Source organism: Erpetoichthys calabaricus, chromosome 9 (assembly GCF_900747795.2).
Source record: "Erpetoichthys calabaricus chromosome 9, fErpCal1.3, whole genome shotgun sequence".
In the NCBI taxonomy this organism is placed as follows: domain Eukaryota; kingdom Metazoa; phylum Chordata; class Cladistia; order Polypteriformes; family Polypteridae; genus Erpetoichthys; species Erpetoichthys calabaricus.
The window spans coordinates 3485401-3509725 of NC_041402.2; the positions used below are offsets into that span (position 1 = coordinate 3485401).

The 24325-nt window shown below is 41.0% G+C and overlaps 1 protein-coding gene across 1 annotated transcript in view; it reads right to left on the reverse strand.

The window, feature by feature from the left end:
* Positions 1-6618: 6618 nt before the first annotated feature.
* Positions 6619-24325, reverse strand: part of LOC114657331 (protein phosphatase 1 regulatory subunit 26-like) — a 72363-nt gene continuing 54656 nt past the window's right edge. The window contains exon 6 of the mRNA XM_028809090.2: positions 6619-6682. Coding sequence (XP_028664923.2) covers positions 6619-6682 — 64 coding nt within the window. The remainder of the gene's footprint in view (positions 6683-24325) is intronic.

Sequence of the window (24325 nt, forward strand, 5' to 3'; positions counted from 1 at the left end):
TAGGTCAGAGGTGTCCAACTCCGGTCCTGGTGGGCTGCAGCAGCTGTAGGTTTTCATTCTAACCATCTTCTTAATTAGTGACACGTTTCTGCTGCTAATTTACTTGTTTTGCCTTCGTTTTAATTGACGTGACTCGGACCCCCCCTTAGTTGTTTCTTTATCCTTAATGAGCAGCCAAACAATAATGAGACACAAAACGAGCTGCCACATGACTAGCTAACCTGAAAATGAAGAAAGGTGAAGGTCTCTGTCATGTTGGTCTGCTCAGGTCATCAACACATCTTGACGGTGGTGGTCTTAGAAAAAAAAACAAAAAAACCAACAGAACGACAGCAGCAACAAGTCCTGATTTTCAATAACGGCTTTAAATCAAGAGCAAGAATGGGCTTCTCATTAAGAAACTAGTTGGAGTGAAATTGGCTGGAGTTTAAAATCCCAGTTTAGCGGCTCATCTGTCGACTCGTTTCATGTCTCATTTCTGTTTAATGAAGAAAGGAATCAATTCAGAGGAAAACAGGGCCATTAAAACAAAGGGAAAAGGAGTTCATTAGCAGTGAAAACCGATTAGGAAAAGGGTGAGAGTGAAAACCTGCAGCCACTGCAGCCCATCAGGACAGGAGTTGGACACCTCGGATTTAGGTGGACATTTAAATATTATTAGCATTTTGTGCACAGCAGTAAATGCTAAATCTCACTGTCTTTTGTTAGTATTATATCACTGTGAGGGTGGCACGGTGGCGCAGTGTGTAGCGCTGCTGCCTCGCAGTTGGGGGACCTGGATTCACTTCCCGGGTCGTCCCTTCGTGGAGTTTGCATGTTCTCCCCGTGTCTGCGTGGGTTTCCTCCGGGCGCTCCAATTTCCTCCCACAGTCCAAAGACATGCCGGTTGGGTGGATTGGTGATTCTAAATTGGCCCTAGTGTGTGCTTGGTGTGTGGGTGTGTTTGTGTGTGTCCTGCAGTGGGTTGGCACCCTGCCCGGGATTGGTTCCTGCCTTGTGCCCTGTGTTGGCTGGGATTGGCTCCAGCAGACCCCCGTGACCCTGTGTTTGGATTCAGCGGGTTGGAAAATGGATGGATGGATGGATATCACTGTGACTATTCTGAAGAGACGTGCACTCGATGAACTCGATGAGACTTTGGTTAGGCCTCTAAATCAGAGCCTTCCTGGCACCAGCATCCATCCTGCTTTTAAGCGATACGGCTCAAGTCCTGTTGCCCTTTTCTTTTGTGCTTGACTCTGTCTAATTCAATAAGCACAACATGGACATTCCAATGTATAAGCAACATGTTGAAGATCCGGTGTACAACACATTTGTGTGAAATCCTATCTCAATGGTTACACACGTGTCATAAATCCTGATCTAATACCGTTCCACTTACTCTTACTGGCCACTTCATTATTAACGCCTGCTCATCCAATGTGCCAATTGCGGTTATGGCTAACATCCATCCATTATCCAACCCACTATATCCTAACATAGGGTCACAGGGGGTCTGCTGGAGCAAATCCAGCCAACACTGGGCGCAAGGCAGGAAACAAACCCTGGGCAGGGTGCCAGCCCACCACAGGGCACACACGCCCCCACACACACACTACGGACAATTTAGGATTGCCAGTGCACCTAACCTGCATGTCTTTGGACTGTGGGAGGAAACCCACGCAGACACGGGGAGAACATGCAAACTCCTAGGATCTGGGAAGTGAACCCCAGGTCTCCGTACTGCACCACCACTGCACCAACGCGCTGTCCTTCCAGCAAGGTAACATGCCATAATAGATCTTAGATCTTCACAAGATGATCTGATTATAATTCCAATGGCTAAACTTAAAAGAAGTTGTGAGGCGGATGCCCTATGGCTAACATGGTGATGTCAAAAGGTTTAGTTGTTGTGTGACCAAACATTTAACTAGATATGACATGATCAAAATGTACACATCTTCATTCAACATGTTCTGCCAGGAGTAAAATGAGCCAGAATGAAGATTAAGGGACCAGAAAATGAAACTTACTTGATAAAGTGGGCTCCAAATCATAAGCAAGAAATGAGTTCTACCTGACAATTACAGTTGAGTTTGAAAGTTTGTGAATCCTTTAGAATTTTCTATATTTCTGCATAAATATGACCTAAAACATCATCAGATTTTCACTCAAGTCCTAAAAGTAGATAAAGAGAAACCAGTTAAACAAATGAGACAAAAATATTATACTTGGTCATTTATTTATTGAGGAAAATGATTGAATATTACATATTTGTGCGTGGCCAAGTATAATATTTTTGTCTGATTTGTTTAACTGGTTTCTCTTTATCTACTTTTAGGACTTGAGTGAAAATCTGATGATGTTTTAGGTCATATTTATGCATAAATATAGAAACTTCTAAAGGGTTCACAAACTTTCAAACACAAATGTACACCAAAGGTACTAAAGCAAACCTTTACCCATCCATCTTTCTTCTAAACAGGTTTATTCAGGGCAAGGTTGAGGGGAATCTGCAGCCAATCCCAGCAACTGCTGAGCAAAATGCAGGAACGATCCTTGGGCACCAATTCATTTTAGAGTGAAAACACGCACACCACCTAACTAGGAACGTCTTTGGACTGTGGGAGGAAACCAAAGCACCTTTCCACGTGGAGAACAGGAAAAGATAAATAGATAGATAGATAGATAGATAGATAGATAGATAGATAGATAGATAGATAGATAGATAGATAGATAGATAGGATATGAAAGGCACTATATAACAGATAGATAGATAGATAGATAGATAGATAGATAGATAGATAGATAGATAGATAGATAGATAGATAGATAGATAGATACTTTATTAATCCCAAGGGGAAATTCACATACTCCAGCAGCAGAGAACAGGTCAGGTCAGGTTGGAGAGCCTGCACTGGTACAGCGTTGCCGCACCCACCACACAACGAAACAGCTCGGGATCCTGGTTGGCATACCCCCATGCAGACACGCGGTCCAATCCCCCCCACCTCCGGAAATGACCATCAATCTGCTGAAGCCTGGTGTTATGTGGGTGTCCCCTTGGCCTGGTCCAGTCGCTCAACAATGAGGGTCCTGTGAACCTGATCACCCTCGGGTAATCACGCCACAAGGCTGTAGATACAGTGTATCCGGAGAGTATTCCCAACGCTTCATCACTTTTTCCACATTTTGTTATGTTACAGCCTTATTCCAAAATGGATTAAATTCATTTTTTTCCCTCAGAATTCTACACACAACATCCCATAATGACAACGTGAAAAAAGTTTACTTGAGGTTTTTGCAAATTTATTAAAAATAAAAAAATTGAGAAAGCACATGTACATAAGTATTCACAGCCTTTGCCATGAAGCTCAAAATTGAGCTCAGGTGCATCCTGGTTCCCCTGATCATCCTTGAGATGTTTCTGCAGCTTCATTGGAGTCCACCTGTGGTCAATTCAGTTGACTGGACCTGATTTGGAAAGGCACACACCTGTCTATAGAAGGTCCCACAGTTGACAGTTCATGTCAGAGCACAAACCAAGCATGAAGTCAAAGGAATTGTCTGTAGACCTCTGAGACAGGATTGTCTCTAGGCACAAATCTAGGGAAGGTTACAGAAAAATTTCTGCTCTTTTGAAGGTCCAAATGAGCACAGTGACCTCCATCATCCGTAAGTGGAAGAAGTTTGAAACCACCAGGACTCTTCCTAGAGCTGGCCAGCCATCTAAACTGAGCGATCAGGGGAGAAGGGCCTTAGTCAGGGAGGTGACCAAGAACCCAATGGTCACTCTGTCAGAGCTCCAGAGGTCCTCTGTGGAGAGAGGAGAACCTTCCAGTAGGACAACCATTTCTGCAGCAATCCACCAATCAGGCCTGTATGGTAGAGTGGCCAGACGGAAGCCACTCCTTAGTAAAAGGCACATGGCAGCCCGCCTGGAGTTTACCAAAAGGCACCTGAAGGACTCTCAGACCATGAGAAAGAAAATTCTCTGGTCTGATGAGACAAAGATTGAACTCAAGTTTGGAGGAAACCAGGCACAGCTCATCACCAGGCCAATACCATCCCTACAGTGAAGCATGGTGGTGGCAGCATCATGCTGTGGGGATGTTTTTCAGCGGCAGGGACTGGGAGACTAGTCAGGATAAAGGGAAAGATGACTGCAGCAATGTACAGAGACATCCTGGATGAAAACCTGCTCCAGAGCGCTCTTGACCTCAGACTGGGGCGACGGTTCATCTTTCAGCAGGACAACGACCCTAAGCACACAGCCAAGATATCAAAGGAGTGGCTTCAGGACAACTCTGTGAATGTCCTTGAGTGGCCCAGCCAGAGCCCAGACTTGAATCCGATTGAACATCTCTGGAGAGATCTTAAAATGGCTGTGCACCGACGCTTCCCATCCAACCTGATGGAGCTTGAGAAGTGCTGCAAAGAGGAATGGGCCAAACTGGCCAAGGGTAGGTGTGCCAAGCTTGTGGCATCATATTCAAAAAGACTTGAGGCTGGAATTGCTGCCAAAGGGGCATCGACAAAGTATTGAGCAAAGGCTGTGAATACTTATGTACATGTGATTTCTCAGTTGGTTTATTTTTAATAAATTTTCAAAAACCTCAAGTAAACTTTTTTCATGTTGTCATTATGGGGTGTTGTGTGTAGAATTCTGAGGAAAAAAATGAATTTAATCCATTTAGGAATAAGGCTGTAACATAACAAAATGTGGAAAAAGTGATGAAGCACTGGGAATACTTTCTGGATGCACTGTAAGTAAACCTCTCAATGATGAGGTTGACACTCTCTCCACAGACAGACATACTGCTGATGGCCGTGCCCAAGAGGTCATTAAAGGCCTGGATCTTGGTTTTTATTAGGACCCTTGCAAGCCCAGAAACTCAGACACCTCACTCAGTTTCACAAGATCCCCAATCAGAGCCTCAATTGACTTCATGAAGATCACGGCATCGTCAGCAAAGTCAAGATCAGTGAGTCTCTCTTCACCAACAGATGCCAAGACCCTGACCAGCACCCAGTCAATGCATGCACTGAACAGAGTTGGAGCAGAACACACCTCTGATGGACCCCAGAATCAACTGGGAAAAACGCAGAGGTTTTGCCTTCATTCTGCACAGCACTCACAGTACCAGTGTACAGGCCGGCCATGATGTGAACCCTGAGAAGCAGCAGCGCAACAACGAAACACCTGAACTCAGTCATTGGAGAGGTGGGTGTCCACATAAATTTGGCCATAGAGTGCATAAGCTTATTAACATTCATTTAAAGGCTAATTTGCCTGAAATCTGTTTCCATCAAGAGAAACCCTGCACCTCAAAATTTTACGCATGTTTCATATATATAGCTGGGGACTCTACCCAGTTGGGATGCCTGGAAGGTCCACGAGAGGGACAATACGTCCCCTGGGCCACGAAAGGACAGCCGCCCTGGTCTGCATGGGGGCCACCGGAACAGAGCTGGGTAGCTCATCCCTGTTGGGGCCCGTGGCCACTGCCAGGGGGCGCCCGGACGATTATGGAACCCTGGATGGCTGCACTTCCGCCACACTTGGAAGTGCTGCCGGAAGGAATTTCAGGGACACCCGGAGTGCTTCCGGGTGCTCATGCGGCACTTCCTCCACACCAGGAAGTGCTGCCGGAAGATCGTCACAGAGCACCTGGAGCACATCTGGGTTGTTATAAAAGAGGCCACATCCTCCCAGTAGACGAGCCGGAGTCGGAGGAGGAAGACGGAACTTGTGGGGAAAGGAGTAGAGGTGGCAGAAGGATTCGAGGATAGAGAAAGAAAGAAGGGACAGAGTTTGGCTAATAGAGCATTGTGAGAGAGAACAGCAATAAACGTGAATTTCCCCTTGGGATATATAGTGCCTTTCAAACCTATCTATCTATCGATCTATTATTATATAGTGCCTTTCAAACCTATCTATCTATTATTATACAGTGCCTTTCAAACCTATCTATCTATCTATTATTATATAGTGCCTTTCAAACCTATCTATCTATCTATTATTATATAGTGCCTTTCAAACCTATCTATCTATTATTATATAGTGCCTTTCAAACCTCTCTATCTATCTATCTATTATTATATAGTGCCTTTCAAACCTATCTATTATTATATAGTGCCTTTCAAACCTATCTATCTACAGTATCTATTATTATATAGTGCCTTTCATATCTATCTATCTATTATTATATAGTGCCTTTCAAACCTATCTATCTATTATATAGTGCCTTTCAAACCTATATATTTATTATTATATAGTGCCTTTCAAACCTATCTATCTACAGTATCTATTATTATATAGTGCCTTTCATATCTATCTATCTATTATTATATAGTGCCTATCTATCTATCTATCTATCTATCTATCTATCTATCTATCTATCTATTATATAGTGCTTTTCAAACCTATATTTATTATTATATAGTGCCTTTCAAACCTATCTATCTATTATATAGTGCCTTTTCTATCTATCTATCTATCTATCATATAGTGCCTTTCATATCTATCTATCTATACATGTGTCTTTTGGACATTTGGTGTCTGTCTGTGTGTGTACGGGGGGCTGTCTTCCACTATATAAATATTATGTTATAATAATTCTTCTAGCAAAAGATGATTTACCTTTTCCTCTTCATCAACATTTTTCTCAAAATATTCCTCCTGGTTTTCTTATTAGGAAGTCTATACAGAAACAAGAACAGTTTGATGAATGCAAATACAACCTAGAATCCTCAAGCTTTTTCACTTTATGTAAATTCATAGTACACACTAAAAAATGTTTAAAATTCTTCTTCCCATTCAATCCAATTCAGGAGAGGCAGTACTGGGTTTAAGGCAGGAGTCAAACTTGGATGGTACATCAATCCCTCACAGGCCCTTTGACGGACATGGTTGGTTAACCGAGTTGTACCCCTGAAAATCCTTCCAATGCAGCAACGGAAATGGCTGACTCTACACATCGGACCCCTACTCCTGAAGGTCTTGTCATGGCTTCCTTCATCTGTTATGCAGTGTAAACTGTCGTTAAAGAAAGCTAAGTTATATCTCTTGTGTGATTTCTTACCACCGTATCACTAAGGGAAGGGTATTGACTTTTTATATTACTAGGGGGCTCCGGATACACACTTTTAAGATTTTTTTTTTCTTTGAATTGTTGCTATTTCTTTAGTTTCACTTTTATTTCAGAACTTCTGTAAAGTCCCAATATGCTGAATCTTTTAAATGAGGTCAGTGAGACATGAGTTTAATGACTTTGTAGCATAATTCAGGATAGGTTTCTCTGTTTGGAATTTCAGCACAGACATTATGAGCGACATCATCAGCAGTTAATACTTTTTTTTGCAAAGTAACCAATAAATGCATGTGAGGTAATCCCTGTGTTTGAAATTCTCTGACTTAAACTTCAAAGCCTTACAATATTTACATACTTCTGACATATCACCTGTGTCCATATATTCGATCTCTGTTCGCCTAACCCTAATTTCTCTTTCTTTGCGCTAATACGATGTTTACTGTCTTTGTTTTTGACACTGTCGTTTTTCTCTGCTTTTATATTCTGTATCTTGTTCTGCGTGTGTTTCGCACCTACGTTTTTTTTTGAGTCTTTTTAATTCCAGTTTTCATGATCTCTAACCTGCTCTGCATGTGTTTGGCCCCCTTGTTTTTTAACCTCTTTATGACGTTTTACTTTGTTTTCTACTCTTTGTCTTTTATTTCTGACCTTGCTTTGTCCTGCTTTTTTTTCCAATGACACCTGGTCTGTGGTGATTATTTTCCCTTTTATGAGTAATTATTTCTGTTTGTTGGCGCTCCTGCGACCTTTACTTTCTTTTTTTATACTTTCTAATTTTCCTACTTTCATATTCTTTCATTTTCTCCACATGTGTATCGTGCCTTTTTTTTTTTGGGCCGTTTGAATTCCATTGCTTTCATAATCTCTAACCTGCTCTGCATGTGTCTTGTGCCAACGTTTGTGAATGTCTTTATGAAGTTCTACTTTGTCTTTTAATTCTGAGCCCGATTTGACCTGCTTTATTTCAATTCCACTCATTCCAGGCTGATTATTACTTTCCTTATTTTCTGAATTTGCATCTCGATTATTCTTTTTCTTTTATGCTCCTTTTTCTCTCCAACGCTTTTGAGTCTTTTCTCCATGCTGCTTTCTTCTTAGCTTAGTCGTCGACGTTTCATTTATAACATATTGTCCTTATATGCTTTATATGCACCGAGACCCTGGATCTGTGTGTACTCAAATCCTTTAGACGACTGAATGTTTTGCTGCCCTGTTGTCTTATTTTGATATTGGTTGTAAGTAGGGCGTGTCTTGCAAGAATCTCATGTTCTGCATCATTGCGAGACGGTCCTAGGTCAATCTCCTGGCACAAAGTCTCATGTTTAAGGTCCCCGCGAGACGCTCCGTGGCCATTCTCTTTTAAGTGTCTTCCGTGATCTTAACATGAAGATCACGTCTCGTCTCCCGTCTTTCTCTCCCAGGATTTCTTTTTATAATAACAGAGAGATATCTATATAGTTTCGGGCTATGTAACACACTGCAATTAAAAAAGAACTCATTCCAACAAGAGAGATAGCGCCCCCTGCTGGATACAGCCACTGTATCCTCCTTAAATTTTACTGCATCTGCTCAAAATGTGCCCAACCAGACAGTTATGTTTTTCGCTTCTGCACTCTTCCAAAACACTGAGATTTAAATTATATTATGGTTTACATGACCCTAACGGTTCAATCACATCTACACTCCAGAATTCTATCCTGATTATTACAAAATATTCGTTGTACACAGGCTTCTCCTTGCATTGCCGGTCCCTTTAACCTACTGTGTTAAAAATAGGATTACCTTCGGTAATATCACAGGATCAAACTGGATTTATTAAAGGCCGACACCTATCTTCCAATCTCCGACGCCTGTTTAATGTAATATATTCACCAGCAAAGTCAAACACCACAGAGATATTATTATCACTAAGATGCAGAAAAAGTATTTGATATGATTGAATGGAACTACCTTTTCACTGCACTGGAGAAATTTGGGTTTGGCCCGAAAATGTGTGCATGATTCAAACTACTGTATACCAATCCAGACGCTTCAGTTTGTATTAACAACATTTGTTCAGACTACTTTAAACTAGAACGTGGCACCAGACAAGGATGCCCCTTGTCACCACTGCTGTTTGCAATCGCCATTGAACCACTGGCGGTCCACTGTCAAAATTCTTATCAGATAAAGGGGATTATCAAAGAAGGAATGGAACAGAAAATTTCTCTATATGCAGATGATATGGTTTTATATATATCAGACCCAGAAAACACTGTGCCTGCAGTTTTAACAGCACTTACAGAATTTAAAAAGATATCCGGTCTCAGAATTAATCTGAATAAAAGTATACTCTTTCCAGTGAATGCACAAGCATATAATATCAGATTGGACACCCTACCTTTTACCATAGCAGATCAGTTTAAATACCTAGGGGTAAATATCACAAGTAAACATAAAGCTCTTTATCAACAAAATTTTGCCGTCTGTATGGAAAAAATTAAGCAAGACTTGCATAGATGGTCAACCCTTCATCTCACTCTAGCCGGAAGAATTAACATTGTTAAGATGAATATCCTTCTTAAACTTCTCTTTTTACTTCAAAACATTCCAATATATATCAATAAATCATTTTTTAAGCAATTAGATTCAACAATAACCTCATTTATTTGGAACTCAAAACACTCATGTATCCGAAGAGCGACCCTACAAAGACCTCAGGCAGAAGGTGGCATGGCTCTACCTAATTTTCAGTTTTATTACTGGGCAGCAAACATACAAGCCATAAAAACCTGGACACAAATAGATGAACATTCACAGGCTTGGTCCGCAATGGGAAGTAAAATCCTGTAGTACTTCTTTATATTCCCTGCTCTGCGCTCCAATAAATGTAAGCTATCGCAAATATACTAATAACCCAATTGTGCTTTACTCACTCAGAATATGGAACCATCTTAGAAAGCAATTTAAGATGGAAAATCTTTTATCTGTGGCACCTCTGCAGGAGAACCACCTCTTTCAACCCTCGCAAAAATATCCAGTTTTTAATACCTGGAAAAGATTTGGGATTAAATTGCTCAGAGATCTTTATTTAGACAATATCTTTGCATCCTTTGAACAATTACTGTACGTTCCAAATCCAACCTCCCAGCTACACATTTCTTTCACTCTCTTCAAATTAGAAACTTTGTTAAACAGAAACTGCGCGATTTTCCTCATCTTGTACCCTCCACCATGCTGGAAAAAATACTGCTCAATTTCGAGGAATTAGACACCATTTCCGCATTATATAAAATTTTGTTAGAGTCCCTTCCTTTCAAAGATCCAAGAGGACAATGGGAAAAAGATCTCTTAATTAATATATCAGAAAAGGAGTGGAAGGTAGCATTGCAGAGAATTCACTCGAGCTCCATATACGCAAAGCATAGAATAATTCAACTAAAAATTATGTATCAAGCTCATCTGTCTCGCTTAAAACTGTCCAAAATGTTTCCAGGGCAAGACCCAACCTGCGAACGCTGTAACCAAGCTCCTGCCTCACTGGGTCACATGTTTTGGGCCTGCACCAAACTAACATCATTTTGGACCAAAATTTTTAAGTGCCTTTCAGACAGCCTTGGGGTCACAATCCCTCCTAACCCATTAACAGCTGTGTTTGGTGTTCTTCCAGATGAACTTGAAGTGGAGAAGGACAAGCAAACGGTGATCGCATTCACTACACTTTTGGCACACAGACTTATTTTGTTAAATTGGAAGAATCCAAACTCTCCTCTGATAAGTTAGTGGGACACCGATGGTTTATATTATTTGAAATTGGAAAAAATCAAATTCTCAGTTAGAGGATCTGTACAAAATTTTTTCAAAACCCGGCAGGGTCTAATCAATAATATTTTAGAATAAGAAGAAATAATTATTTCCGCATTTCTTTTCCTTCTCCATTTATTTATTTATATATATATATATACTAGCAAAATACCCGTGCTTTGCAGAGGAGAAGTAGTGTGTTAAAGAGGTTATGTAAACATATATATACATATACATATATACACATATATACATATCTACATATATATATATACACATTATATATATATATACAGTGGTGTGAAAAACTATTTGCCCCCTTCCTGATTTCTTACTCTTTTGCATGTTTGTCACACAAAATGTTTCTGATCATCAAACACATTTAACCATTAGTCAAATATAACACAAGTAAACACAAAATGCAGCTTTTAAATGATGGTGTTTATTATTTAGGGAGAAAAAAAATCCAAACTTACATGGCCCTGTGTGAAAAAGTAATTGCCCCCTTATTAAAAAATAACCTAACTGTGGTGTATCACACCTGAGTTCAATTTCCGTAGCCACCCCCAGGCCTGATTACTGCCACACCTGTTTCAATCAAGAAATCACTTAAATAGGAGCTGCCTGACACAGAGAAGTAGACCAAAAGCACCTCAAAAGCTAGACATCATGCCAAGATCCAAAGAAATTCAGGAACAAATGAGCACAGAAGTAATTGAGATCTATCAGTCTGGTAAAGGTTATAAAGTCATTTCTAAAGCTTTGGGACTCCAGCGAACCACAGTGAGAGCCATTATCCACAAATGGCAAAAACATGGAACAGTGGTGAACCTTCCCAGGAGTGGCCGGCCGACCAAAATTACCCCAAGAGCGCAGAGACGACTCATCCGAGAGGTCACAAAAGACCTCAGGACAACGTCTAAAGAACTGCAGGCCTCACTTGCCTCAATTAAGGTCAGTGTTCATGACTCCACCATAAGAAAGAGATGGGCAAAAACGGCCTGCATGGCAGATTTCCAAGACGCAAACCACTGTTAAGCAAAAAGAACATTAGGGCTCGTCTCAATTTTGCTAAGAAACATCTCAATGATTGCCAAGACTTTTGGGAAAATACCTTGTGGACTGATGAGTCAAAAGTTGAACTTTTTGGAAGGCAAATGTCCCGTTACATCTGGCGTAAAAGGAACACAGCATTTCAGAAAAAGAACATCATACCAACAGTAAAATATGGTGGTGGTAGTGTGATGGTCTGGGGTTGTTTTGCTGCTTCAGGACCTGGAAGGCTTGCTGTGATAGATGGAACCATGAATTCTACTGTCTACCAAAAAATCCTGAAGGAGAATGTCCGGCCATCTGTTCGTCAACTCAAGCTGAAGCGATCTTGGGTGCTGCAACAGGACGATGACCCAAAACACACCAGCAAATCCACCTCTGAATGGCTGAAGAAAAACAAAATGAAGACTTTGGAATGGCCTAGTCAAAGTCCTGACCTGAATCCAATTGAGATGCTATGGCATGACCTTAAAAAGGCGGTTCATGCTAGAAAACCCTCAAATAAAGCTGAATTACAACAATTTTGCAAAGATGAGTGGGCCAAAATTCCTCCAGAGCGCTGTAAAAGACTCATTGCAAGTTATCGCAAACGCTTGATTGCAGTTATTGCTGCTAAGGGTGGCCCAACCAGTTATTAGGTTCAGGGGGCAATTACTTTTTCACACAGGGCCATGTAGGTTTGGATTTTTTTTTCTCCCTAAATAATAAAAACCACCATTTACAAACTGCATTTTGTGTTTACTTGTGTTATATTTGACTAATGGTTAAATGTGTTTGATGATCAGAAACATTTTGTGTGACAAACATGCAAAAGAATAAGAAATCAGGAAGGGGGCAAATAGTTTTTCACACCACTGTATATATATATATACACATACATACACATATACATATATATATATCTATATATATAAAAATGGAATGGGTGGGTCGTCGGGTGGGCCTTTTTTTCATTCCGTCGTTTTTTCGACGTTTTGAAAATGTAGAATGATTATTTGATTTTTTTGTTTTTATTTGATCGTGTCTATGTAGCCGCCGTCGTAATAAAGTATCGCTAAAATCGTCATTTATCGTAATTTATTTTTGACGTATAACGTCGCCGTCGTCGAGGTCAGTGATACCAGTGCAAAAAATCTGCTTACGGTTGAAAAAAATCCCGTCCAGTATTGATTCAAAACAGGACGCGCAATTTCATTCTCAAACGCGGCACGATTCCGTATTTTAAAGGACGGGTGCCAACCCTACAGTGCCAGGTAACCACCCATACAATCACATTGTGATTCAGACTAGGAGCTGTATATACCCGGCGTTGCCCAGGGCAGAAGTAACCTAATCGGTCAAACACTTACATATATACCAAAGTAAACCTAATCGGTCAAACAGTTACATATATAAAAAAACCGAACCTAATCGGATAAACAGCTTCATATATACAGAAGCGAACCTAATCGGACAAACAGCTAATCTATATACATAAGCAAACCTAATTGGTCAAACAGTTACATAAATACAAAAGCAAACCTAATCGATCAAACAGCTTCATATATACAGAAGCGAACCTAATTGGTCAAACAGTTATGCATGTGCAGAATAATTTTACAAAGATTACGCGTGTTAACAATCATTAAAAAGAAAAGATTGAGGAACTCTTCTTCTATATGTGATGAAGCTGGATGAAGCTGACTTGACGAAGACGTAGGTGGCATAGATTGGTTTTTCTAAAACAGAAGAAAAAAATGAGTATCTATTATTATTTTAAATTACAATCAAAATGAGAACCTTGATTAGAGATAGATTATCCGTATTAAAATATGTGCATGAATAAACTTTTGCTAACTCTCTAGCAAAAGTTTATTCATACAAATTGGCATGGAATGGCTTTGTGAAAAAGTAAAAATTAGATAAAAATAAATTGAGAATGCGTACTTCGATTTGACTGAGATTATCTGTAATGATGAAAAAAAAGTTTAGTATGTTTTTTTTTCCATACGGGAAAGATGTAAAACCTTACATAGGCACCCTTCAGCCCGTACTGAAGGGTAGTGTCAGATTCTTACTGACTAAAAAACACCCTTTTTATTCCACAGCTACCCCAAAAACCACTATTAGGCATTACTTTGGGGTGGCAGTAGTTTAGTTATGAAACAGCTGGGTCCTGAAAAAAATCTGTCTTATTAGTGGCTTCATCACATATAGAAGAACAGTTCCTCAATCTTTTCTTTTTAATGATTGTTAACACGCATAATGTTTGTAAAATCATTCTGCACATGCATAACTGTTTGACCAATTAGGTTCGCTTCTGTATATATGAAGCTGTTTGATCGATTACGTTTGCTTTTGTATTTATGTAACTGTTTGACCAATTAGGTTTGCTTATGTATATAGATTAGCTGTTTGTCCGATTAGGTTCGCTTCTGTATATATGAAGCTGTTTGTCCGATTAGGTTCGGTTTTTTTATATATGTAACTGTTTGACCGATTAGGTTTACTTTGGTATATATGTAAGTGTTTGACCGATTAGGTTACTTCTGCCCCGGGCAACGCCGGGTATATACAGCTCGTATATATATATATATATATATATATATATATATATATATATACAGTGGTGTGAAAAACTATTTGCCCCCTTCCTGATTTCTTATTCTTTTGCATGTTTGTCACACAAAGTGTTTCTGATCATCAAACACATTTAACCATTAGTCAAATATAACACAAGTAAACACAAAATGCAGTTTGTAAATGGTGGTTTTTATTATTTAGGGAGAAAAAAAAATCCAAACCTACATGGCCCTGTGTGAAAAAGTAATTGCCCCCTGAACCTAATAACTGGTTGGGCCACCCTTAGCAGCAATAACTGCAATCAAGCGTTTGCGATAACTTGCAATGAGTCTTTTACAGCGCTCTGGAGGAATTTTGGCCCACTCATCTTTGCAAAATTGTTGTAATTCAGCTTTATTTGAGGGTTTTCTAGCATGAACCGCCTTTTTAAGGTCATGCCATAGCATCTCAATTGGATTCAGGTCAGGACTTTGACTAGGCCACTCCAAAGTCTTCATTTTGTTTTTCTTCAGCCATTCAGAGGTGGATTTGCTGGTGTGTTTTGGGTCATTGTCCTGTTGCAGCACCCAAGATCGCTTCAGCTTGAGTTGACGAACAGATGGCCGGACATTCTCCTTCAGGATTTTTTGGTAGACAGTAGAATTCATGGTTCCATCTATCACAGCAAGCCTTCCAGGTCCTGAAGCAGCAAAACAACCCCAGACCATCACACTACCACCACCATATTTTACTGTTGGTATGATGTTCTTTTTCTGAAATGCTGTGTTCCTTTTACGCCAGATGTAACGGGACATTTGCCTTCCAAAAAGTTCAACTTTTGACTCATCAGTCCACAAGGTATTTTCCCAAAAGTCTTGGCAATCATTGAGATGTTTCTTAGCAAAATTGAGACGAGCCCTAATGTTCTTTTTGCTTAACAGTGGTTTGCGTCTTGGAAATCAGCCATGCAGGCCGTTTTTGCCCAGTCTCTTTCTTATGATGAAGTCGTGAACACTGACCTTAATTGAGGCAAGTGAGGCCTGCAGTTCTTTAGACGTTGTCCTGGGGTCTTTTGTGACCTCTCGGATGAGTTGTCTCTGCGCTCTTGGGGTAATTTTGGTCGGCCGGTCACTCCTGGGAAGGTTCACCACTGTTCCATGTTTTTGCCATTTGTGGATAATGGCTCTCACTGTGGTTCACTGGAGTCCCAAAGCTTTAGAAATGCCTTTACCAGACTGATAGATCTCAATTACTTCTGTTCTCATTTGTTCATGAATTTCTTTGGATCTTGGCATGATGTCTAGCTTTTGAGGTGCTTTTGGTCTACTTCTCTGTGTCAGGCAGCTCCTATTTAAGTGATTTCTTGATTGAAACAGGTGTGGCAGTAATCAGGCCTGGGGGTGGCTACGGAAATTGAACTCAGGTGTGATACACCACAGTTAGGTTATTTTTTAACAAGGGGGCAATTACTTTTTCACACAGGGCCATGTAGGTTTGGATTTTTTTTCTCCCTAAATAATAAACACCATCATTTAAAAACTGCATTTTGTGTTTGCTTGTGTTATATTTGACTAATGGTTAAATGTGTTTGATGATCAGAAACATTTTGTGTGACAAACATGCAAAAGAATAAGAAATCAGGAAGGGGGCAAATAGTTTTTCACACCACTGTATATATATACACATACATATCTACTTATATATATATATTATATATATATATTTTCACGGCATTCATAGTCTGAATCACAATCTGATTGTATGGGTGGTTACCTACCAGGTAACACTTATGGTTGGCCAGCAAGTCAGCTAACATCAGCCACGGTGCCTTCAGTTGTGAGAAGCAGATCATAGAATGATTGAAAATAGTTTACTGTCAAATAATGCAAAGTGTATGCGACACGTGTTTCGCCCTAATTCTGGGCTCATCAGGCGTACACACTCACTGCATATAGCCAAATTCCTGCGCTTCGCAGCGGTGAAGTATTGCTTTTAAATTTTAATTAAGAAGAAAAGAAAACCTTTTTAAATTGAGGGAAAATATACCAATAACAATTTGTTAAGGATCTGTTTTTTTGTGATGCTGCCTTTAGATAGATAGATAGATAGATAGATAGATAGATAGATAGATAGATAGATAGATAGATAGATAGATAGATAGATAGATAGATAGATAGATAGATAGATAGATAGATAGATAGATAGATACTTTATTAATCCCAGGGGGAAATTCACATACTCCAGCAGCAAAAAATATTAAATTAAAGAGTAATAAAAAATGCAGGTAAAAAACAGACAATAACTTGAATAATGTTCAACGTTTACCCCCTCTGGTGGAATTGAAGAGTAGCATAGTTTGGGGGAGGAATGATCTTCTCAGTCTGTCAGTGGAGCAGGACAGTGACAGCAGTCTGTCGCTGAAACTGCTCCTCTGTCTGGAGATGACACTGTTTAATGGATGTAGTGGATTCTCCATAATTGATAGGAGCCTGCTGAGTGCCCGTTGCTCTGCTACGGATGTCAAACCGTCCAGCTCTATGCCAACAATAGAGCCTGCCTTCCTCACCAGTTTGTCCAGGCGTGAGGCATCCTTCTTCTTAATGCTGCCTCCCCAGCACACCACTGCGTAGAAGAGGGCACTCGCCACAACCATCTGATAGAACATCTGCAGCATTACATACACAGCCTGTCCGCTGTTTTATAAACGAACGCCATATAAGGCCGTCCTTTCTCCTTGCTTAGCGGTTCTGTACTGTTTTATTGTTCGTTTATTACGATTGTTATAGTTATTGTGAAGGTATTTGAGACTCACTTTTCTGTTCAGGTACCCATTTCCTTTATGTAATCCGCGGATTCTCCGCTATTTTTTGTTCGTTTATTACGATTATAGTTATTTGATTCCCTTCTTTAGCTGACTGCCTGCTCATATAAGGCGCTCTGCTGTTTTTTTGTGAAGCAGTCTTTACACAGCTTCTCCGCTGTTTTATAAACGAACGCCATATAAGGCCATCCTTTTTCCTTGCTTCGCCAAGGAAGCAGCATTTTTATTTAATCCACGGGATAGTTCTCTTTGTATACCACGTTGTCAGTTCAGCACTCCGGTTGTAATATGACCAAGTCGTGCAAGCTTACTGTTGAGAATGCAACATATAGTTGTGCAGGAGAAAAGCAATCTTGCCAAACTTAATTTAAACTTACGGTATACACCGTGCTTTGTTTCCGCCTTAGCTGCACTTATGAATATGCTTGTATGCGTCACTCGCTCGCTTCTTATTGTTTCGCTGCCTTCTCAATTGTGTAATGAATGTTTTCTTCAGCGCTCTTTGGGGCTCTTCCTTGTTTTCTACGTACTGCGTTCACGTGATTACGTGGGAGGCGTGATGACGCGATACGCAACTCCGCCTCCCACGGCCAGCGAGCTGCAGTCCATTACAGTATATGGACAAAAACGAGGTTCCAGTTATGACCGTTACGCTTTGAATTTCGAAATGAAACCTGACTAACTTTTGTAAGAAAGCTGTGAGGAATGAGCCTGCCAAATTTCAGCCTTCCACCTACACAGGAAGTTGGAGAATTAGTGATGAGTGAGTGAGTGAGTTAGTGAGGGCTTTGCCTTTTATTAGTATACAGTAATCCCTCGCTACTTCGCGATTCACTTTTCGCGGATTCACGACTTCGCGGGTTTTTAAATACAAGTGATTGCCCGCCTATCGCGGAAGTTATGTTCCAGACCCATCAGCAACAGGAGAAAATCCGCGATATAGAAAGACCATATAAATAAACATTTTTATAGTTTAAGCCTTAAAATACCCATCCCACATGCTTTAAACACATGTAAACTTATAAAACACACTTTGTTAACACATATGATATGTGGATGTCGGGTTAAGGATATGAGTAACATCTCACTATTATAAAACATTTTAACTTCACGCAAGACAAGACAGTGAGACAGGAAAATTGGTGATGTACAGGCTTAAAATTATTGACACGCAGAGCGACAAGCAGCACAAAGCCAGCACAAAGTCCACTTCTCCTTAGCGTTCATTCAGCTCCCCACCCCCTTGACAATGCGAAGTGGCAGGAGCGTACTGCGCTTCTGGGGAGGGGGGGTTTGAGCGAAGGTGCGTTCAGCTCTCACACACCCACACACACACTCCTCCTTCCGAACGCGCAGAGCGACAAACAGGCATTTTGGCAGAAGCAGCACAAAGTCCATTTCTGCTCAGCATGAGTTCAGCTGCCCCCCTTCACAAAGCGAGTGCAGACACATTGACGTCTGATCGCTGCGTGCAGTGTGCAGTGTTGGTCTGAGGTGTTTAAGAATGTAGAAAGTGTTTAAGAGCATAGGAAGTGTTTATAAGAGCGTGGGAAAGGTTAACAAGAGAGTGAGAAAGGTTTATAAGAGTGTGGGAAGGGTTTATAAAGCCTTAAAATATGTATAAATAATAAAATAAATATAGGTCGCTACTTCGCGGATTTTCACCTATCGCGGGGGGCTCTGGAACGTAACCCCCACGATAGGTGAGGGATTACTGTAGATATATTTTTTTTTCCTTGTTTATTTTTGCCCTATTAAAAAGCTCTTAGCAATTCTCCTTTGACCATGCTCTCCTTCTCAAGGGTGGGGTTTGATTGGTCTTCAATCCTTTTTTGTATAAATTGATCTATTTGTATGGAATGATTACAATAAAATTAATAAATAAAAAAAATAAAAATAGGATTACGTCTAAGAACTAATGCTCTCGTGGTCCGCTATTTGAAATGTTAGCCCGGTTAACATTCAGGTAGTTAAAGTCCCCCATGACTGGATAGCCCCCTGTAAACCTGCCTTATGAATTTTACTTGTAAGATGTACATTGAAATTACTATCCACATATTCGTCACTAACACACTCCTAAAATAAAGCCTCATTCCCTAAATGCTTTCTAGACAAATCCAGACGTGCTAACTAAGATGTGGCTCATTGGCCTTGTGATTATATTCTGTTTGACATAACCCCGTCTTCCTTCCTAACCATGTTCATATTACAGGACATTCAGGATTAATCTGGGGGTCTGCAGAGGGCTGGAGTTAAGCCCAAAAGGGTGAGGACTTTTCTAAGCAGATAAAGTAGGACTGGCCTTGCCAGTAAAGGCTTCTGGAGGCCTCACATCCAGTATTTCTCATTATGGTCCTGACTCCCAATCATGACAAAATGTAGGTTTGACTGCTTAGAAATAAAACTTTGTTTTACTTTTTGACCAAGTCCATCTCCTAGTCCTTCCTCATAAAAGTATTTTCTGTACCCTCAACAGTGGCACCATATAGGGAACAAAGAACACAAGCAACAACATAAATACATAAACGAGGGGTGTTCAATTATAAACAGGAATGGTCATGCTTAAAAATAGTGCAAGGTGGACCTGACTCATTGGGCAGACACACGCATATCTGAACTCGTCGTTAGTAATGCTGGCTGCTCTTTCCCCCTCCATGTCCGTTGTAATCAACATGTCGGAGCAGGAGGTACACAGTAGTGTTTCACAGTGCATTATTATTCAAGTTTTGATAAATGAAGGAGTCATTCCATCTCAAAATTTATTCTGAGACTTAAAAAACAGTTTGGAGATGACAGTCTCTCTTTCTCTCTCAGTCTAGACCAGTGTTTCTAAAACTCGATCCTGGAGACCCCCTGTGGCTGCAGGTTTTTGTTCCAACCAGATTCCTAATCAGTGACAACGCCTGATAGCACTGATCTCACTTAATTAGCTGGGATTTGTTTCTCTTCTCTTATTCTAGCACAGCAGCATGATTTTTACAACCCAGCCACAGGGGATGCACAAACCAGTGTGTTTCTTCGTGGTTGTCCCAAGCCCAGATAAATGGGGAGGGGTTACATCAGGAAGGGCACCCGGTGTAACATTTTGCCAAATCAATATGCGGACAACAATACAAATTTCCATACCGGATCGGTCGAGCCCCGGGTTAACAATGACCGCCACCAGTACTGTTAGCCAACAGGGTGCTGGTGGAAATTGGGCTACTGTTGGCCGAAGAAGATGAAGGAGAAGAAGAGGGGGGAGACGTGTCCTGAGGCAGGAGGAGAGGAGGAAAGTAAAGAGAGTGGAACTGAGGGTAGGAACTTTGAATGTTGGCAGTATGACTGGTAAGGGGAGAGAGTTAGCAGATATGATGGAGAGAAGGAAGGTTGATATATTGTACGTGAAGAGACTAAATGAAAGAGGAGTAAGGCCAGGTGGATCGGAGGTGGATTCAAATTGTTCTATCATGGTGTGGATGGGAGGAGAAATGCAGCAGGAGTTATTCTGAAGGAACAGTACGTCAAGAGTGTTTTGGAGGTGAAGAGAGTGTCAGACAGAGTGATGATTATGAAGCTGGAAATTGGAGGTGTGATGATGAATGTTGTTAGTGCATATGCCCCGCAAGTTGGGTGTGCAATGGGTGAGAAAGAAGATTTTGGGAGTGAGTTGGATGAAGTGATGGACAGTGTACCCAAGGGACAGAAAGTGGTGATTGGAGCAGATATCAGTGGGCATGTTGGTGAAGGGAACAGTGGAGACGAGGAGGTGATAGGTAGGTATGGTGTCAAGGAGAGGAATGAAGAAGGTCAGAGGATAGTGGATTTTGCTAAAAGGATGGACATGGCTGTGGTGAATATGTATTTTAAGAAGAGGGAGGAACAAAGGGTGATGTACAAGAGTGGAGGAAGATGCACACAGGTAGATGACATCCTATGCAGAAGAGTCAATCTGAAGGAGATTGAAGACTGCAAGGTGGTGGCAGGGAAAAGTGTAGTTAAGCAGCATATGATGGTGGTCTGTAGGATGACATTTGAGATCAAGAAGAGGAAGAGAGTGAGGGCAGAGCCAAGGATCAAATGGTGGAAGTTGAAAAGGAAGACTGCAAGGTTAAGTTTAGGGAGGAGGTGAGACGGGCACTGGGTAGCAGTGAAGAGTTACCAGACAGCTGGGAAACTACAGCAGATGTAGTAAGGGTGACAGCAAGAAGGGTGCTTGGCGTGACATCTGGAAAGATGAAGGAGGAAAAGGAAACCTGGTGGTGGAATGAGGAAATACAGGAGAGTATACAGAGGAAGAGGATGGCAAAGAAGAAGTGGGATAGTCAGAAAGATGCAGAAAGTAGACAAAAGTACAAGGAGATAAGGCGCAAGGTGAAGAGAGAGGTGGCGAAGGCTAAAGAAAAGGCGTATAATGAGTTGTATGAGAGGTTGGACACTAAGGAGGGAGAAAAGGACCTGTACCGATTGGCTAGACAGAGGGACAGAGCTGAAAAAGATGTGCAGCAGGTTAGGGTGATAAAGGATAAAGATGGAAACGTACTCACAAGCGAGGAGAGTGTGTTGAGCAGATGGAAAGAGGACTTTGAGAGGCTTATGAATGAAGAGAACGAGAGAGAGAAGAGGTTGGATGATGTGGAGATAGTGAATCAGGAAGTGCAACGGATTAGCAAGGAGGAAGTAAGGACAGAGATGAAGAGGATGAAAAATGGAAAGGCCGTTGGTCCAGATGACATACCTGTGGAAGCATGGAGGTGTTTAGGAGAGATGGCAGTGGAGTTTTTAACCAGATTGTTTAATGGAATCTTGGAATGATGAGGAGTGGATAAGAACTGTACTGGTGCTGATATTTAAGAATAAGGGGGGTGTGCAGGACTGCAGTAACTACAGGGGAATAAAATTGATGAGCCACAGCATGAAGTTATGGGAAAGAGTAGTGGATGCTCAGTTAAGAAGTGAGGTGATGATTATTGAGCAGCAGGATGGTTTCATGCCAAGAAAGAGCACCACAGATGTGATGTTTGCTCTGAGGATGTTGATGGAGAAGTTTAGAGAAGGCCAGAAGGAGTTGCATTGTGTCTTTGTGGACCTGGAGAAAGCACATGACAGGGTGACAAGAGAGGAGCTGTGGTATTGTATGAGGACGTCGGGAGTGGCAGAGAAGTACGTAAGAGTTGTACAGGATATGTACGAGGGAAGTGTGACCGTGGCGAGGTCTGTGGAAGGAGTGACGGAGGTGGGATTACATCAGGGATCGGCTCTGAGTCCTATCTTATTTGCAGTGGTGATGGACAGGTTGACAGACGAGATTAGACAGGAGTCCCCGTGGATTGTGATGACTGCTGATGACATTGTGATCTGTAGTGATAGTAGGGAGCAGGTTGAGGAGACCCTGGAGAGGTGGAGATATGAAAGGAGAGGAGAGGAGAGGAATGAAGGTCAGTAGGACCACCAAGACAGAATAAATGTGTGTGAGTGAAAGGGAGGTCAGTGGAATGGTGAGGGTGAGGGGAGTAGAGTTGGCAAAGGTGGAGGAGTTTAAATACTTGGGATCAACAGTACAGAGAAATGGGGATTGTGGAAGAGAAGTGAAGAAGAGAGTGCAGGCAGGGTTGAATGGGTGGAGAAGAGTGTCAGGAGTGATTTGTGACAGATGGGTATCAGCAAGAGTGACAGGGAAGGTCTACAGGACGGTAGTGAGACCAGCTATGTTATATGGGTTGGAGACGGTGGCACAGAAGACAGAGCTGGAGGTGGCAGAGTTAAAGATTCTAAACTTTGCATTGGGTGTGACGAGGATGGACAGGATTAGAAATGAGTACATTAGAGGGTCAGCTCAGGTGGGATGGTTGGGAGACAAAATCATAGAGGCGAAATTGTGTTGGTTTGGACATGTGCAGAGGAGAGATGCTGGGTATATTGGGAGAAGGGTACTAAGGATAGAGCTGCCAGGGAAAAGGAGAAGAGGAAGGCCTAAGAGAGGGTTTATGGATGTGCTGAGAGAGGACATGCAGGTGATGGGTGTCACAGAACAAGATGCAGAGGACAGAAAGATATGGAAGAAGATAGTCTGCTGTGGCAACCCCTAACGGGAGCAGCCGAAAGAAGAAGAAGCAGCATGATTTTTACATTTATAAGATACTTAGAAACATGTCTGCTTTTGCTATTGATTTAAATACTTAATTCTCTATTGTTGATTTCATTATATTTTGCCCATTCTCTGTGTAATGTTTCCCCTTCATTGTATCTTATTAATGACAATTAAAAATGAGCAGAGCAAACACGCTGGGAAACAACAAGGAAAGGCTGCAAGTACTTTAGCATCAGACCCACTAATTAGTAAATAATGGATTAATTAAACAATTAGAACAACTAGGAAAGTAGAATGAAAATCAAGATGGAAATATTGTGGAAAACAAAAAAATACCCATATAACTGCTTGGTATATATATATTTTAGCAAACTTACTTTTCTAATTTCTGTATTGTTCCCAAAACACAGAACTTGGGAAATAACACATCACTTAATTAGCCCAGGAGTCCAATTAAAAACAGAAGCTGGTCTGAATACAAACCAGCAGCCACAGGGGAGCCACAGGACAGACGTTGGGAAACACTGCGCTTGAGTGTATGATTGGTGCAAGTCATTCAGAGAGGAACGATCATCTCTTCGGTCCACTTAAGGAATTTTTAGGAGGGAAGAAATTCAAGCCGAATGAGGAAGTTATTGATGCTGTGCAAGAAGAATTGGTCAACGTGCAGTCAAAAGACTTCTACTCTTCAGGGATTAAGAAGCTTCCTGAGCACTAGAACAAGTGGATTGCAGTGGCAGGAGACTACGTAGAAAAAGAGTGTGTACTAAATAAAGCATGGCTCATTAATTCCTGTTTATATATGAACACCCCTTGTACATAAATAGTAAACTATAAATAAATATAACACTATTAAAAATGACATAACAAAATCTATATGACAAAAAATCATTTAAAAACAACAAAAACAAGGAAAATATACTTAAGCCAGGGCATAAACCCCAGCTGAAATATAACACATCACATTTGTAGTAAAAGTTACCT